This window comes from Actinia tenebrosa, unplaced genomic scaffold (assembly GCF_029948245.1).
Source record: "Actinia tenebrosa isolate PJP-AT-01 unplaced genomic scaffold, QUT_ActTen_1.0 PGA_scaffold0__85_contigs__length_37466705, whole genome shotgun sequence".
Lineage (NCBI taxonomy): Eukaryota > Metazoa > Cnidaria > Anthozoa > Actiniaria > Actiniidae > Actinia > Actinia tenebrosa.
This window is the reverse complement of record NW_028292569.1, coordinates 17,773,880-17,790,485: the sequence shown is the minus strand read 5'-3', so window position 1 is coordinate 17,790,485 and position 16,606 is coordinate 17,773,880. Positions and strand designations below refer to the sequence as shown.

Here is a 16,606-nt window from a genome sequence, read left to right as displayed (position 1 = left end):
TTTTTTCTTTTAAGGAAGCAGAAGTAATTATCCTATGCTAAAATAATTATGTTCATCTGCAGTGAGTACGGTGACAGTTCATCTTTATTAATATAATTCAAAAAAAAGAAAATCTGAACATTTTAGTGGCATCATTTTAATATTTCCATAATTGCCATATTTTACATCCGAACAATCCGCCTCGATTCTTTTCAATTCAATTTCATTACAATACCAATTAAAATCTATTGCGTCATCATTTAATTATACAATTAACACTCAATTTGACATGCGTAATTATAATAATTATTAAAATAATTATCTATTAGCAGCTTTTAAATGATTGATAATACCAAATATGGATAATCGAACTGTGACGTCATAATGATCATGGTATAAAAGCGCGCGCGCAATCAAATCTTCAGTTATTCTATTTTCTTCTTGCGAGTCGTTTTTGACAAAAGTTTGATAGAGAATAGTGATTTATCGACGAGTTTTTCAACAGCGTTTATTAGGATTTTAACCATGGGCTGCTGCAGTTCGAAAGCAGGTACGATATACCATTGTATCTAATTGAGAACAAGTTAGAAAAAAAGTTTAAAGAGCGTGAATTGTTTTTGACATTTTTTCCGTAAACCAATTTTTAGGAATTTCAAAAGCAATTCTTAGACATTTTTGCTTATTTTCAGGAGAAGTCCAAGAACCAAATGAGACCGATCAGAACAAATTCCGCCTTATAACGGTAAGCGTTTTTCCAAGTTTTTTTCGTTTGTTTGTTTCTTTTTTTATTAAAAAGTTGAAAATTGCTTCTCTTCAAAAACTGGAAGTTTGATCCTTTTAATTTTGTATATCTTTTCATCTTTTATTCTTTCTATAGGTTAAGAAACCTATCAAAGTTTCTTCATATACAGAAGTGAACGGGTCTGACAACGATTCAGGCGAAATAAGGTAAAATTAAACTTTCTTTAGAGGGATTAACATCATGCATTTATAGTTAGTGAAACTAAGAAATAAAAGTGTTGGAAGGGTGGGGGAAGAGGAAGGGAAGGGTAAGGCAATGAAAGAAGAGTAATGGGGGGATAAGGCAAGGAAGGAAGAGGGAGGCAAGGATGAGGCAAGGAAAGAAGAGGGATGGAAGGATGAGGCAAGGAAGGAAGAGTAATGGGAGGATAAGGCAAGGAAGGAAGAGGGATGGAAGGGTGAGGCAAGGAAAGAAGACGGATGGAAGAATGAGGCAAGGAAAGAAGAGGGATGGAAGGATGAGGCAAGGAAGAAAGAGTGATGTATGGGTGAGGGAAGGAGGGAAGAGGGATCGAAGGATGATTCAATAATGGAAGAGGTGTGGAAGGATAAAGCAAGGAGGGAAGAGTGATGTAAGAGCGTGGCAAGGTGAAAAGAGGAAGGGAAGGGTGAGTTAAAGAAAGAGAGAAGGGTGAGCAAGGAGAGAAGAAGGATGGAAGGATAAGGCAAGGAAGGAAGAGGGAGGGAAGGGTAAAGCAAGGAGGGAAGAGTGATGTAAGGGTGTGGCAAGGTGGAAAGAGGAAGGGGAGGGTGAGTTAAAGAGAGAGGGAAGAGTGAAGCAAGGAGTGACGAGGGATGGAAGGATGAGGCAATCAGGGAAGAGGGAGGGAAGGGTGAGGCAAAGAGAGAAGAGGGATGGAAGGATAAGGCATGGAAGGAAGAGGGATGGAAGGCTGAGGCAAGGAGGGAAGAGGGATCGAAGGATGATTCAATAATAGAAGAGGGATGGAAGGATAAGGCAAGGAGGAAAGAGTGACGCAAGGGTGTGGCAAGGTGGAAAGAGGAAGGGAATGGTGAGTTAAAGAGAGAGGGAAGGGTGAAGAGGGAGGGAAGGATAAGGCAAGGAAGGAAGAGGGAGGCAAGGATGAGGCAAGGAGGGAAGAGGGATGGAAGGATGAGGAAAGGAAAGAAGAGTGATGGAAGCGTGAGGCAAGGAGGGAAGAGTGATAGGTAGCATGGGTGGCGTTCGCGGCTAACGCGTCGTCTTTCACCGCAGCGAGCCCAATCGTCGGGTCGCTGGTTCGAGCCCTGCTGTCGCCACATGTGAATTGAGTTTGTTTGATATGTTGTTCTTTCCTATACTACGAGGGTGTTCTCCAGTTTCCTCCCTTAAAAATCAACTTATGAGTTGAGCATTGTGTGCATAGAATATTGAATGTAGTGGTAATGTGTGTAAGTGAAAAGTGTCCCCAATTAGTGCGAAAGCGCTAGAACGACTAGACACGTAAGAGGAAAGGAGGGAAGAGGAATAGAAGGGTGAGTCGAGGAGAAAAGAGGGAGGGAATTTGAGGCAAGTAGAGAAAAGTGATTGAAGAATGAGACAAGAATGGAAGATTGAAAAAGACATAACACACTTAATAGCACATTTGCAGACATTTTTCTTGCAACGATGAAATGATAGTGCTGAACATGTCTGCAAAAGTTAAATGCGTTGTGTCTTTTCTTGAAACTTATTTTAAAATTCACTTTTCATTTACCTCCATGTGGCGCGGTGAAGCCAATTGATTATACAAAAATAACATGATGTTTGTTGTTTGTACTTTCAGATTGTCTGCCCAATCTTTTTCCATTCCAACTCCTCCTTTGGGCAAGAAACCATCATCTCCAACACTTAGACGAAGATCAGGTGTTAGGCTGGCAGCTTCACTAAGCCGCAAAGATGATACTCAAAGTGACCTGCAAGTTGACCCTGTACCAGCTAATGCATCGACTGGGAGTGTTCACATTCCAAGACCACCAACTGGAAAGAAAGTTTCATCTCCTAACATAAAAAGGCGGTCAGGTATTCGACTAGCTACCACTGTCAGCTCCAACAGCCTCGGAGTTGAGGACAAAAGTGATACCGCCGCTCCTGAAGTAGCGGCAGATCCGGCGCCAACTAGCTTATCCAAAGAGGACACTCGAGCTGCTCCAGAGGCATCGGAATCTGTCTCAGATATGTCAGAAGCTTTGGATTCTAATCCAGAGCCTTCGTTTGCAGAAAGCTCTCAAGCTAGTAACGATTGCTTTGCTGAACCAAATGTCTCGTCACAAAGCATCGATAACATACTTGCCAATGCTCTCGATGAGACAATGGCTGCTCCTATGAGAACAGAAGAGGCACAACCACCACTTGCAGAGGGATCTTCAATGTACGACGACAAGTGTCTATTTGCCGAAGAGACACACATCATGCAGACGCCTGAAGAGCCTCAAACTCTGGCCTCTCAAATTGCATGCGAGCCTCAGTTAAATGAAGAACGAGGAGTTTTTGATGATGCCGATGAGCAAAAAGAGGGCTATGAGGAAGCTCGGGTGCCATCCGATGACTTGGTTTATCCCAGCTGTGAGCCAAACGATGCCCAAAGCACCTCGGTGTCTGACCCCACTTCTCAAGAACAGCCACAGCATCAAAGAGGCAACTCCATGTCTACACTCGTACTTGATATAGAGAAGGCGGCTTCGCTTCTTGCTCTTCAGGCTATCAGGGAAGCATTGATAGAGGAAGAGAAATCGGTCTCTGAAGCTGAGCGTGATATCCAAGTTATTGCGGAAGCCGTACCTAACAAAGCACTTGGGCTGCCTCATGTGGGTGAACCAGCTATTGTGGCACCTCTCGAGCCAGCTAATAACATTGAGGATGCTGTGAATAGTCTAGCCAAGTGTCTTTCTGTGCAGGCTATAGCAGAGGCGTCATTGGAAATGGGATTACCTGTTGAATCGGCTTTTGCGTCTGATACAAGCGAGAGCTCTTCAACAGTAAATGATTTGAGAGGAGTGTTTTCGACTCGCAGCGCTCAGGACGAAAATATTTCGTTTAAATCAAGCGATAGTGACCAAACCGTGACAAGGCTTGCTAGAATCCTTTCTGCTCAGGCTATAGATATCGCCACCCGCGATATTACCAGTGAAAGTAATGCGGTTATTCAAAGTGTTTTTGACACCAACATAACTGAGGATGGCAATGAACATGCCAAGTCAAAGGATGAAACTGAAAAACCAAGTAATGAGAAAGAAGAGTCTGACGAGGAACTAATTGTAAGAGGAAAGGCGATACCAATCCCAAAGGTTAGTTAACAGAACCCTAGTTAGTGTAAATATCTAATATATTTTATTGATACGTAATATCAATGTAACATAACTGTTATTCGTTTGACGGTTTTGCTCTCAGACTCAAAAGACTTCAACTTCTTCAATCAATACCAAAAGCATTAGTCAAGAAAACAAAAACTGAGCGCGCAACTGAAAAACTTGGACAGTCGCGCTCAGTCGGGACCATCGCGGCCAAATCTCAACCACCTCGAAATAAAAAAAGCTCCAATGCACCCATCCAGGGAAAATCGCGCTCAGTTGGTACTGTCACGGTCAAAGCTAAACCATCTCGAATTCAAAAAAACAATAATGCACCTATCTTGGGACAATCGCGTTCAGTTGGTGCCGTGCCTAAAGCTAGTACTTCCGGGATTGGCCAAACAAGATCGAATCGCTCTTTGTCTTTGAATGCTTTGGCAAAATCAGCGACTGGTACTGCTGCCATTGGCAAGAAAAGTTCCAAACCTATGACAGGTAGGACAGGAAATGCTCCCAAGAAACTAGCGCCTTTAAAGACCGACTCAAAATCAAAGCGTGCTGAACATGCCATCACAGCTGCAGAAGCAGAACCTCAAAAGAAAACGCTTCATGCAAAAGGCGGAAACAAGCTGCCAGGCGTGACTTTGAAGAAAACTTCTACCAGCCTTGGTAACTTGTCAAGTAAGAGTGTCACTGAAGGAAAAAAGGGATTTTCCAGTCAAAATGTGTCTAAGGATAAGAAAGCTTCTGCCAACACCTCGATGAAGCTTCAGGTCAGTAAAGATGAGTTCGATATTTTCTTATTGTGTGACATGTGTGATGCATGTTTACTTTGCATGGATGAAGGTATTTGCTTTCTATTTTGTATGATATCTAGATTTTCTATATACACTTTCATTTTGCACACAAATTAACAAGTTTACATTAAAATTTGCGGAAAATCACTTTCAAACAATTACAGGAGAAAGAAAAACGAATATGATGATTACAAACGTTAAGAGTGTGAAGTGGTGGTTAAAGAGATATTTTTACCGATGACCCTCCCCTCTGAAGTTCCACCCCCACCCCCACCCCCATCCCCCCCCCCCCCCCCCAAAATAAGAAAGTACCTTCCCTAGCTTACCCCTTATGATAATGATTAGGTATCCCACAAGACATCGAATGGTTTGGCTGGAACTCCTTCAGTGGGCTCAACTCGGGGGAAAGGAGCTAAAGAAAGTAACAAAATACCAGAAAGAAATACTCTCAAATCATCAAGGCCTGGAGTCATCAGGAAGAAATCCTTGGTCATCGATGAAGGTAAATCAAATGTCGCAATATTCTATTTTTAAAGATGTTTTGTTGTCATTCTAACCATTGTTTCATACAAGATGCAAATCAAAGCTGAACGAGTTTTATTTTATCTTTTTTTGAAGTTTAAAATCCTCCTGTCACACTCTTTTATGAGTGTGACAGGAAGATTTTCTGGGGGGTGGTGGTGGGGGGGGGGTGGATTTCAGCGTATCTTGTAATCTTTCCCTTAGTGGTTAAAAATTGTCCAACCACGCCCTTTTTAAAGGACTTTTGGTATCTTTTAGGAGTATTTTTTAAATTTTTAGATGGGCATACCCGATACTTAATTACCCTGGAGTCTCCACTCAATGGAGCACGAAATCTCTTCATCCTATTGTTAACATGAAAGGATTACTCTGATGCAGTGATGTAGTATTTACTGTTCACAAATGTGTATGTGGACCTTCCATGGATATTTTTCTAACATTCTTGCTGTTTTCTTTTCAAGGTGAAAAAAAGGCACTGGATCTGGTATCTTTGAAAAGAAACAGTTTACAGGAGATTAGGACTTCAAGCTCTGCATCTTTGCAAATTGCAATGAAAAGCATATCTGAGCCTAAAGCAATTGACGGCAATAATACCCCCAAGCTTTCTCATGTACCAAGCCCCAAATGTCAGAGTCCTACTCTTTGTGGTAGAGCATGGGACAAGACAGATGTCAAACATGGAAGCACCACAGGTTTGCAGAATGTGTCACCAAAGGGCTCTTCCATGAGTGTTACACCAACAGAAAGAGGTTCACCTCAAAGGAGTGTAAGCCCTTCGCGCATTGATTCACGTGAAAGGATTAGCATGGACAGGATCCCTACATCTAGTCCCATTCGTATTCGCAGTGGCTCTATTAAAGTAAGCAAAATCAATATAAAATAATAACAGCTACTGTCTTTAAAATTTATGTATAAAAATGGGCCTAAACTGATCTCTGCCAATGGTAGGTGTAAGATCAGGGCAGGGGGCAGTTTGAAGTGTAAACACGCCATCACATCAAAAAAACAAAAACTATGGGCACCTTGAAATATTCCATGTTCTTTTGTTCTTTGGCCAATCAGAATTGACTTTCTAACCACAAGATAATGGAAAGATAATGCTTATGATTAGTTAAGAAACTTTCTTGAAATATTTTTATGTGCCAACAGTTTTTCTGATTATCACTGTAAATCCCCCCACCCCACTTCCCCCTCATTCCTAATATGTAGCATCAAACCTCAATCAATGCATTGCTTCATCCATTTAGTCATTCATTGCTTTCAGTTTCTCATTCATCCATTCATGTGTTCATTCATGGTTGTCCACACAAATAGTGTTGTTATAACCATTTTATTTATTTGCTCTTTTTTGTTTTTTGTTTGTTTTTTTTTTTGTTTTTTTGTTTTTTTGTTTTTGTTTGTTTGTTTTTTGTTTATTCTTTCATCATACTCATCCTTTTTTACTTTTTATTTATTTGTTGATCCATTATATCTTCCAATTGCAGAACCTGAGGGATCTATAAATGGAATCAACTCTGTTGCTGAAGCTAAATTATCAACTTGTTACTCTTTTATGACCAAGAATATATATGAGGGTATTTCTGTGGGGGAGGGGGAGGGGGGGTTGGGTTAGTTGGTCAATCTTGAAGAAACCAATCATTTAGGGATGGGAATGTATAATGAAAGTGGTCATAACGGGAAAAACTTGTCACATTGTAACTTGGGAAAATTTATGGGACTTTTATAGGGATGGATTTATTGGTTTATGAAAGAAACAATTGATTTTGCATGGGTTGGAAACAGTTTATTTGATGAAAAATATTTTTTGTCAAATTGTTTGAATCCCAACCTCCAATGCAAAAACAAAAACAAAAAACAAAAAAATGAAATAAAATACAAAACCCAAAACTCAAAAAAATATATAACCAAACAAAATGTAACTAAAAATAATATAAAACCAACAAAAATGACAAAAAAATATTTGGGCTTTTTTACATCCTATATTGTGAAATATACTCTTGGTTAATAAACTTCAATAAGATTTTAAAAACTAAAATCTGTAGTTTTCTGAAGTCTTTGAAAACAATAATTAATAATTTCATTTGTTTTTTTATGGTCTGCCTATCCTAAGCATTGTGTATTCTGATTGGCTGTGCAAGTGGGCAGTAAACTTTTTTTCTATGACTGCAGTCTGTTATCCTGCAATAACAGTTTGCTAAACCACGAAAACAAATCAGAGCAAGATAGAAATAATGGGGAAAAAATAAATAGGTTATTTACAAAAACTAAAACTGGTCCACAGAGGGGATGTCAGTCCCTATATAGAAGACCTTTGGCAAAGTTTGTCCCTATCTGGACCCCGAGTCCTGGTTGAATTGGTAAATAACAACTATTTACTTCTAAAGCAAATAGAATCATGGTATCATTTTTTACGACGTACATATCTTAAAAGAACCAAATAATTGAATAAGCAACCCATCATTTCAAGGATAGAAATTCAATGGTGTGGTCTTGTGGCAGTGTACCTGCTTTTTATCCCAATATCTTTCCTTATATTGATATTTGTTATATTGTATTAACATCTGATAGCCAAACATACAATGATTTATTTGTTATCAATGAGAAATTAAAATTTGCACAATATTGGATATTTATCAGCTGACTAAGCTAAATGTTAATAAATTTATTTAAGTTCCTTTACTGCAATTGAAAACGATTTCTTGAACAAAATCCTCAATAATAGCAAAATAATGAGTTCAGATATTTAATTTTAAGTGATTTGAAAAGCCACGTAATGGCATGAAATATTTGTAATGAAGCTAACAAAATAATTATACAAATACACTACCAATACACCTACATGCATATAGGTGTTTGTCAAAAGTTATAACAGCTATCATACTACATGTATACAGTAAGATCTAGGATGTGAAAAAAATTATAGTGCAAGATAAGATCAACCTAATTATTACTAGACTTGTTTGCACACATCGGTTCAAGGATCAAATGGAGTTCTTTTGTGTGCTTTGAATACCTTGAACTGCAGTTTAGACTGAAAGAGTATCTCATTGACATGGGAAGCCCAGATGAGAAATTACAAACAGACTACTAAGGTACTTATAAATCTTAATCTAATAGCAAATTCTTTGGATGTTTTGTGAAAATGTTCAGGGCCTATGTTATTTTCTATACAGCCCAGCTCATTTATTATGCTTAATCATTGCCTTCAATCTTTCTATAGCCTCACCAAGTGTTCTGCAGTCATCTTGTCCCCTCAACCCTTCACACTACAGCGTCGTCAATGAGCAGTGATAAACATTTCCATTGATTTGGGAACCAAGCCAGTAAATTGAAGTTGATAATGTTTGATAGCACGAGCAGCAAGGCACTTCAACAGAATTCTCCTCTTCACAATCAAGAACTGTTTCAGTTCTTTAGAAGCTGAAACCTCAAGGGCAGTTTTACCAGCAGAGTTGGTCAAATCCTCATGAACTCCAGAATCATATAAAGAAGAGATGATCTTCTCCATTGTTTCTTGTTGTCCCTGTTTTGGTTTGGTCATCACTACTGTATGAAGAGGAGTATTGCCTTCATCATCAATAGTATTCACTTGAGCACCTGTCTGAAGCAGAAGCTTGGTCGTCTTATAGCACGGATAGGTACAGACATCTTTAGTGTAATGCTCGTCGGTAGGTGTTGCACCTGAAACAGCCAAGTGAACAAGCGTTTTGCCTTGTTTCGTCCTGGGATTCATACAAAGATATCTATACAACAGCTGATGGAGCATTTTCTCTGCAGATTCCGTGAGATTAAGCTGCTCAAATATTGTGAGAAGATAAAGTGACCTGTGCATGACACTTTCCAAATCATCTTTCAGTGTTTTTGATTTATTTTCTTCAGCTTTCTGAATCTTTTGACTCAATTTTTCATACTCTAGAACCGCATGCTCAAGGACATCAAAAACATCTGCAAAGCTTGGAAACACTTTACGTTGAATCATGTGACAAAAAAAGTCTCCAAAAATCTTCAGGTCGTCTACAACTGCCAGATCATTCTGTTGCCCAATGTCCATTGCATGCTTCCAGAGTGCTATACACAGCTCAAAATTAGCCGAGTCTGCAAAGACAGCCCCTCTGTAGCGAACAGGGAAGCGTAGCTCAGTATTTTTGGGCCCAAGAACTCTTTCTCTCACCACTAATCCCTCCATGTGTATGGCATGAGAGTCTTTCTGGATGTCCTTCAGCTCATCTTCAGTTTGACACTCACTCCTATTTTGATATGCTTGTATTGGGGGAAGGACATCTTTCTTTATCACACATTTATCTCCCTTGTAGCGTTTCCTCATTCCTCGCATCATGAATTCATAGGCTTTATCGATATCATAAGCATCTGGCTCATTAGCAATTGTTGCTCCTAAGAGTTCAAGGCTGTGTATTTCATTTAACTTGCTACAGTCTGGTCTAGCAATGAAGTATTCAACCATTTCAATCTTACAGTCATTACTTGCTAGAAGTAATGGTGTTAAGCCAAGATTATTGGCAAGTTGTGAAGCTCTTTTAGCAACCAGATCTTTGACAATATCTAAGTGTCCTCGTTCTACAGCATAGTGAAGTACAGTATTCCCTTGTTTGTCTTGAGCATCAACCTTAGCACCTTTCTCAATCAGATAGTTAACTACACTCCTATGACCATTATAACATGCTACCATCAAAGGAGTGTTCTCAAAGTTATTCTTCACATTAACATCAGCTCCATGTTCAACTAGGTAGCTTACAATATCTAGTCTCCCATCATATGCAGTAGCTCTAAGAGGCGTGGAGTTTGTCTTAGTCCTAGAGTTAACATTTGCCCCCTTTTTGATTAACAGCTTGACAATTTCCATTTCACCTTTTGCTGCCGCCGCCCATAAAGCTGATGTCTCTTCAATAATCTGATCATCAATTTTAACAGTCCCTCTTGCTTCTATATTAGCGTCGTAAGACAGAAGAATCTTTACACACTTGATGTGGCCATTACGAGAAGCTATAATCAAGGGAGTCGTTATCTGGTCATTATCTTTCGTTTTGTGCTCAATCAGCTTACTTCTTTCTTTAGCTTTGGACTTGAAGCTGCTCAAAAGGATCTTTAAGTTCGACGAAGAACCTTGTCTTGCGCTTTTGTAGATATCGTTGACTAACTCCATTATAAAGTGTTTGTATTTTAGTCAACATTTAAAACAAAAAACACAGATATATAAAGGACAATGAGGACCTAAGTTGTCATCACTAAAGACAAAACTCCATTTCTCTAGAAACTCGTGCTTCAAAGGTCCTTTTTTAAAATTCAAAAAGCTACTTTTCGTTGAAATTAAAGTACGAGTCCATAGTTAAATCCCTCGTAGACGTTTTTCTTCATTTAAAACCGAGCTGTAAAGGATATTTTTGCTTTAAAATATTATTTTTTGTCATTAAATATTTTAACAGGATAAAAACAGGAAGACTCAAGAGAAATGAAGTGGAGAGTGGAGCCCATTCTCATACGGCTATAATAACACAGGAAGCCCGTCAGTTCCAGACAAATCAAGGTATTCAAATTTTAATCAGTTTGCCGTAAAAACTTGAAAGTAAATTTATCACTTTCGCAAAAATTTGCGAAGAATAGAACCCAACCTATCTCACAAATGGGTATGTTATTTATGGCGAATCTTATACGTTTTGATGAAAACCTGAGCAAATTATTTTTCAGAGAAAACTGGTTGCTTTCTTTATTTACGATTAATTATTAACTATTTGCACACAGTCATTGAATATTTTGTGGTTAAAAAGTTAGAAAACTTAGTGCTAACTCCATCTTTTTTGAATTTTTTTTCTTCGCACTCCTCCCTCCCTCTCCGCTCCTTCCTTCCTTCCCTTCTTTCTTTCTTTCCTTTCCTTCCTTCCTTCCTTGTTTCTCCACCTTCAGCTTGATAAAATCCTTTTTTGTCCCCGCGTAAAGGGAAACAGACTTGTACCTGGTACATGGACACCAAAGCCCTTAAGTCTAACATAAATGACAAATATTATAAATTAAATTTTATTGAAATTACACTCAAACTGAACCTCTGTTGCATAGCTGGAGCAAGTCGCGGAAATTTCATCATTTTGTATAATTTATTAACAGCCAAAGTTTGTAAGCATTGCTTTTAGACTAAACCTAATTAGGGAGCATTTATAATTAATGGAAATCCCAACCCCCCCCCCCCCCCAACTAGAGTATTTCACTAGACACTAAATCATAAAGATCGGAGATATTTTCGATAGCCCTTCCCCTACGAAACGTTACTTTATATTACTGGTAACTCAGTTTTATCCCTTTTCTCTCTCAATAGATTGCTCTCAATCGATGTCATTTACGGGATGGGATATGGCAAGCTTCTTGGATTGTCCATGGATGACTGAGCATAGAGGGATGTGATATGACTCATTCAGGTCAGTAGATGTAAACCTATTTCAAAAAACGTCGGTTGGATGTCTGAATTCAGAAATCTGAGACCGATTAGAATTGTGGGGGACTGAGTGTTTTCTCGTTAGAAAATCAATGTACAGTTACCCAGATAGTTTGCCAGCGCAGGTCATCGTTCAAAGTTAGTATATCAAGATATTAACTTTTTGCGAACTACTAATTAAAACCACAAACAATTTACAGCTTACAACCCACAATTCCTTTCGGTCTCAGATTTCAGATCTCCGACGGACGTTTTTTTAAATAGGTGTATACCAAACAAGATACTAAAGTGAACCGTTCAATATCGTTCTTGTCAATGTATGAGAAAACGTTTTGTGGATGTGTTCTTGACTATGCAGCTATGTTTTCACTAAGTTTCCACTAGCAGATTTGAAGGAACTCCAAGCTTGATAAGCTGCCTTTCGCCGTTGATATTAATGACAGGTGTCTCTGTTCTTGTGTGCCATACATAAACCTGAAAAAGATAACGATTTACACTTAGATCCGTTTTGTATGACTGTAAAAAAAAGTTGGCGCTGTATTCGTGGCTTACCGCGACCGTGATGTTTTCTAGAATTTTGATCTGCGGATTTTCCTCATGCAATGTTGGCATGACCATGTCCGAGCCGTGTTCATGCCTTGTTTAAGGGAATTTGATTGGATGGAGAGTTTGCCGAGCGTGTCTCTGTCATCTGATATAAACACGGTTGGCAGCCAATCAGCGCGCGCGTCATATTTCAAATATTTTATGGATATTTATTCTTATTTATTATTATTTCTTTATCTATAAGATACTTAAGACATAACGCCACACTGATTGGTTAGCTACCGTTTTTTATATAGGAGGACATAGACACACTTGCGTAAAAATGTGAAAAAATATTTGATAAAATTACCAATACAAAACCGGCGCTTATTTCTTTGTACTGTGATATAAACACTTTGGGAACTGCAGAGCATCCCCGGGGAGTTTCAGAAGGGGTTTCACTGATCGAACTTTACTTTAGGGTGGTGCCGTGTATACAATAATTAATGTCACACCTTCATACAGTCATCAGCTTTTCCCTCGAGTTCACCAACAGTTGTGATTTGCTCTAAAAACGAGGTTTCCATTAATCCTGGACGAACTTCTGGATCGAAAGAAGCATTTGGAAACACCTTGATTAGAAGTTTAACGTTGATAGCAAACCCAGCCATATCGATGGGGAAGCTTCTCCAAGGCTTCCAGTTGTTATGAAAACCAATGACCTTTCCATTCTTGCACACAGGTCCAGACCATCGTGCTGCCCCAGTGAAGGCCACAGGCCATATACCTACTCTTTTTATAAAGCGCATCTGTAGAAAATAAGGATTTGGTCTCTCTATTACAAGACTGAATGATAACGTAAAACAGCTGGTAAGTACCTAACAAAAGTGCAGTGCGCATACGTAGCATTTAATTACCTGGTGTGTGAATGTTTACAGTAATGATAAAAGGATAAATTATACACCGTGAAAAGATGAAAAAACTTACTGACGTTTCAGACGCTCGTCTTTCGTCGGAGTTAAAGAATGTGTAAATGTGTCCTCATTTATCTATTTTTTCGGTACAAATATCACCATTTGGAAAAACGCTTTGTCGATAGTTTTTTTTAAGTCGTTGACAAGGCATTGCTGGACGTCAATCAGGACATTTCCATGACATTGCCGGTATAAATTTTTTTTATTTATAGCGCGTCCTCAAAAGAATGTCATGGAAACGCCTTGACTGAAAGCCTACTCTGTCGTGCGAGACAAGCAATACCATTTCTGGTTTGCTGGTATTGAGAACCACAACCTTGCTTTTGTATTTTGATCTTTTACTTATACTTGCACTCGAGGAGTTGGCATGCAAATGATATGATACGTAAGCTATATGACGGAATTGATTTATAGAAATATACTAAGATAAGACTATCAACTGAGGATACATATTTTGAATGGCGGCCATGTTGGATAGCAGAACAGTAGATCGAATTCCTTTACTCTCGAGGATTTTAATATTTCTCTTGTAAAGCAATACTTTTTTTTACCATTCAACGTGGTATCCATCTTGTGATAGCGGAAACACTCTAGAAAAATTTCTAAAAATCTTACCTCTTCAAACAATCTTACATCATACGTATTATCATCATCAGCAAAGTACACGACCCCTTTTGTCTTGTTAAGACTCACATGAATTCTAATCCATGCCAACCCCAAATTTCTTTGCTCCACACCACGTGACGTAGACCAACGCGGCTGCTTACGTGAGCGCCTCAAAGGCTTGGGCGTTCTGATATTCAAATGAGTATATTTGAGCCCACAATTTTCCAGAAAATTATGGACGAGGTTCGTTTTAATTCTTGAGTCTTCGACAACAATCCAGTGGAAGTTTTTCACATGTCTAAACGTGTTGGCCACTCTTGTTAATTCAGCTTTTTGTAGGAATCTCTTATATGTTGGTGTTATTGCATATATAGTTGGTAGGTCTGTACTTCTAGAAGATGATATGGTATTTCTTTTGTTTATTTGATGCGCATGAAGAATATTTATATTTGTTTTGGTGTTTTTGTTATGTGTTTTGATGTCTTGATTTGATCTTTCTGTGTTCGGATGTGTTGTTTTCGATAAATATTCATCTTCTTCGCTTAGTGAGAATACTGCTAAGGAAAAAAGAAAAAAAAAACATGTTGCTTGTTCTTGTCCTTATTTTCCCATGGGATAGGATGCACACTTCAAATAGATTGGAATGAAACATCTCAAAAGCACAATGGTTATCAGGAAACATAAAAAAGATCTTTATATATTCAAGTGTCTAGTCGTTCTAGCGCTTTCGCACTAATTGGGGAAACTTTTCGCTCACACGCGCTACCACTACATTCAATGTTCTATGCACACGACGTTCAACTCACATGTTGATATATATGTATAATAATGTACGAACCTGTAAAGTTTTCATTTTCTATTCGGTTTTCAATGATTCTGGTCAACAGTACAACGATAGTAAACCCACACAGCAGGATAACGTACTTGAAAATTCCTCTTACAAACTGAAATTGTAAAATAGAACAGTGAGTTTAATAGCCCGATTCCAAGATATGTTTCGTTAAAATGCGTATTTTGTTTTGTCGGTGGAATACATAAAGAGAATGGCTGAATAATATAGACATTTAGCACACGAAAACTTTGTTTGGATGAATTCTAGTCAAGGCCATAGCAATATTTTTTTTAGAATGAGATGGCCCAAATTCAAACATCAGCCATCTTGTTTGTGCCCCCGAAACGCCGAACCAAAAAAAACCTGCAAGATGATAGCAAAGGCGTTAACATGGTAAACAACCCTTTCCAAGTCTTTATTTGATCTACCTAAAAATTTGTCTTATTGTTTGCAAATGAGGCAAATATATTCTCTTACAAAAAATCGATCTCAGAATGTTATTAACCCTCTCTGACGCTTAGATTAAGGAGTTTGACTCGGAAATTTGTCGTAACACGGTTGGGAGATTTGACACTAGTTCATTATCCAGAGGTGGGTAAATATTTTGGAAATGTAAAATATTTTTTTCTTCCCCTCCCATAAAGTTGGGTGCGTATATGAATCCAAATTTTTAGAATTTTAAACATTATATTATTACGACTGTGTATCTAAACTTGTAGTGAAACCAAGAAGGATAAACGAATGAAGCTTTCGAGGAGGAGCATAAAAATTAGAGGTATTTTTATTATTCTTTTTTTTTTTTTTTTTCAATTTAGATTTTTAGTTTAACTATGTATATAGCATTTTAATAAGATGGATAGTTAAATGAAACTTTAAGATCGATATATATGATATTTATATATAATTTTATATAGTGTACTAAAAAAGTGCTGCTGCTTCAATCACTAACCACGTGGTCAACAAAGAAAATCATCATGGCTGCCATCATGAAATGTGACCAATTGCAATAAGATCCGATCCGATATGACAAAAAATCTCTGAAATAACTCATCTAAAACGGTATCCCATGCTAATTTTATGGGCCTGAATGTTAAAATCAAAACTACATGACCTACCACAATAATGGTACATGGTTTTCCTGTTGTGTCTAAAGACAAAAGGCCTAAATCACGCCGACAGAAATATTTCAGTGTCAATAAAGACGAAAACTATATACTTTATAACTATATCTCGATTTTTCTTAAAAAATTCTTCTATCCTTGATATTTTGTAACCTCAAATATATCGGATTTATTTTCGTATGCAAAAAAAAAAAAACATAAATATCAGCCTTTCAAGCCATTTCTATTAAATACCAATTATATTAAAGTTACGAGAGCCTTGGATTAACAGAAATTATGAATATTTGACCCATAATTTATATCTTACTTTCCAAAACTTTTCAATGTTTTAAGATATCAAGGGAAGAGTAGAATAGCTAGGATAGAACCGAGAAGATCAAACCCTCCGTATCACCTGTTGCAGTTTATTCATAGCATTGCATTGTTATTCACATTCTGTTTTCATAACAAAATTTCCAAGACTCAATAATATATCTTCTTACGTACTCACCATTTTTCTTGATCATTAAGTCTTTTATTTCTACGTCGATTTTCGAAGCTGATTGACGAAATGATATTTCACGGCTTTTTGCTCCAAAGATTTTTACCCATTTTTTAAGTTTCCATAAATCAAATTCCTATAAACTCTCTGGAAATTGTTGACCAAAGGTTTGTAAATTGTAAAAAAGTTTAAGAAATTTTTAAGGTATAGCGAAAGAGATTTACTAAAAAAATTGGTTCTTGCCTAAGTACTGATT

General features: G+C 37.8%; 2 protein-coding genes across 3 annotated transcripts; both read right to left on the bottom strand.

Annotated features, from left to right (window-relative positions):
• Nucleotides 1–7,793: 7,793 nt before the first annotated feature.
• On the bottom strand, nucleotides 7,794–10,829 carry LOC116304524 (protein fem-1 homolog B). The gene has a single exon (XM_031714275.2). It carries the CDS (start codon nucleotides 10,528–10,530, stop codon nucleotides 8,647–8,649), a length of 1,884 nt encoding a protein of 627 aa, XP_031570135.1. The 5' UTR covers nucleotides 10,531–10,829; the 3' UTR covers nucleotides 7,794–8,646.
• A 737-nt stretch (nucleotides 10,830–11,566) lies between these two features.
• On the bottom strand, nucleotides 11,567–16,452 carry LOC116304564 (galactosylgalactosylxylosylprotein 3-beta-glucuronosyltransferase 2-like). 2 transcript variants are annotated; one of them, XM_031714323.2, is made up of 5 exons: nucleotides 16,360–16,452; nucleotides 14,755–14,860; nucleotides 13,926–14,473; nucleotides 12,852–13,145; nucleotides 11,567–12,285 (listed from the first exon to the last, which is right to left on the bottom strand). In XM_031714323.2, the coding sequence occupies exons 1-5, from the start codon at nucleotides 16,360–16,362 to the stop codon at nucleotides 12,181–12,183; spliced, it is 1,056 nt and encodes a 351-aa protein (XP_031570183.1). In that variant the 5' UTR covers nucleotides 16,363–16,452; the 3' UTR covers nucleotides 11,567–12,180. The 2 variants fall into 2 exon arrangements, with proteins under 2 accessions (XP_031570183.1, XP_031570191.1); XM_031714331.2 differs by having other exon boundaries at nucleotides 13,926–14,470.
• Nucleotides 16,453–16,606: the final 154 nt, after the last annotated feature.

Coding starts and splice junctions, on each gene's coding strand:
- LOC116304524 (XM_031714275.2), bottom strand. CDS start 10,530: ATGGAGTTAGTCAACGATATCTACAAAAGCGCAAGACAAGGTTCTTCG.
- LOC116304564 (XM_031714323.2), bottom strand. Junction 13,146..13,925: donor ATGTAAGATTGTTTGAAGAG/GTAAGATTTTTA, acceptor TATTTTCTACAG/ATGCGCTTTATAAAAAGAGT. Junction 12,286..12,851: donor AAGCTGATGACTGTATGAAG/GTGTGACATTAA, acceptor TATCTTTTTCAG/GTTTATGTATGGCACACAAG.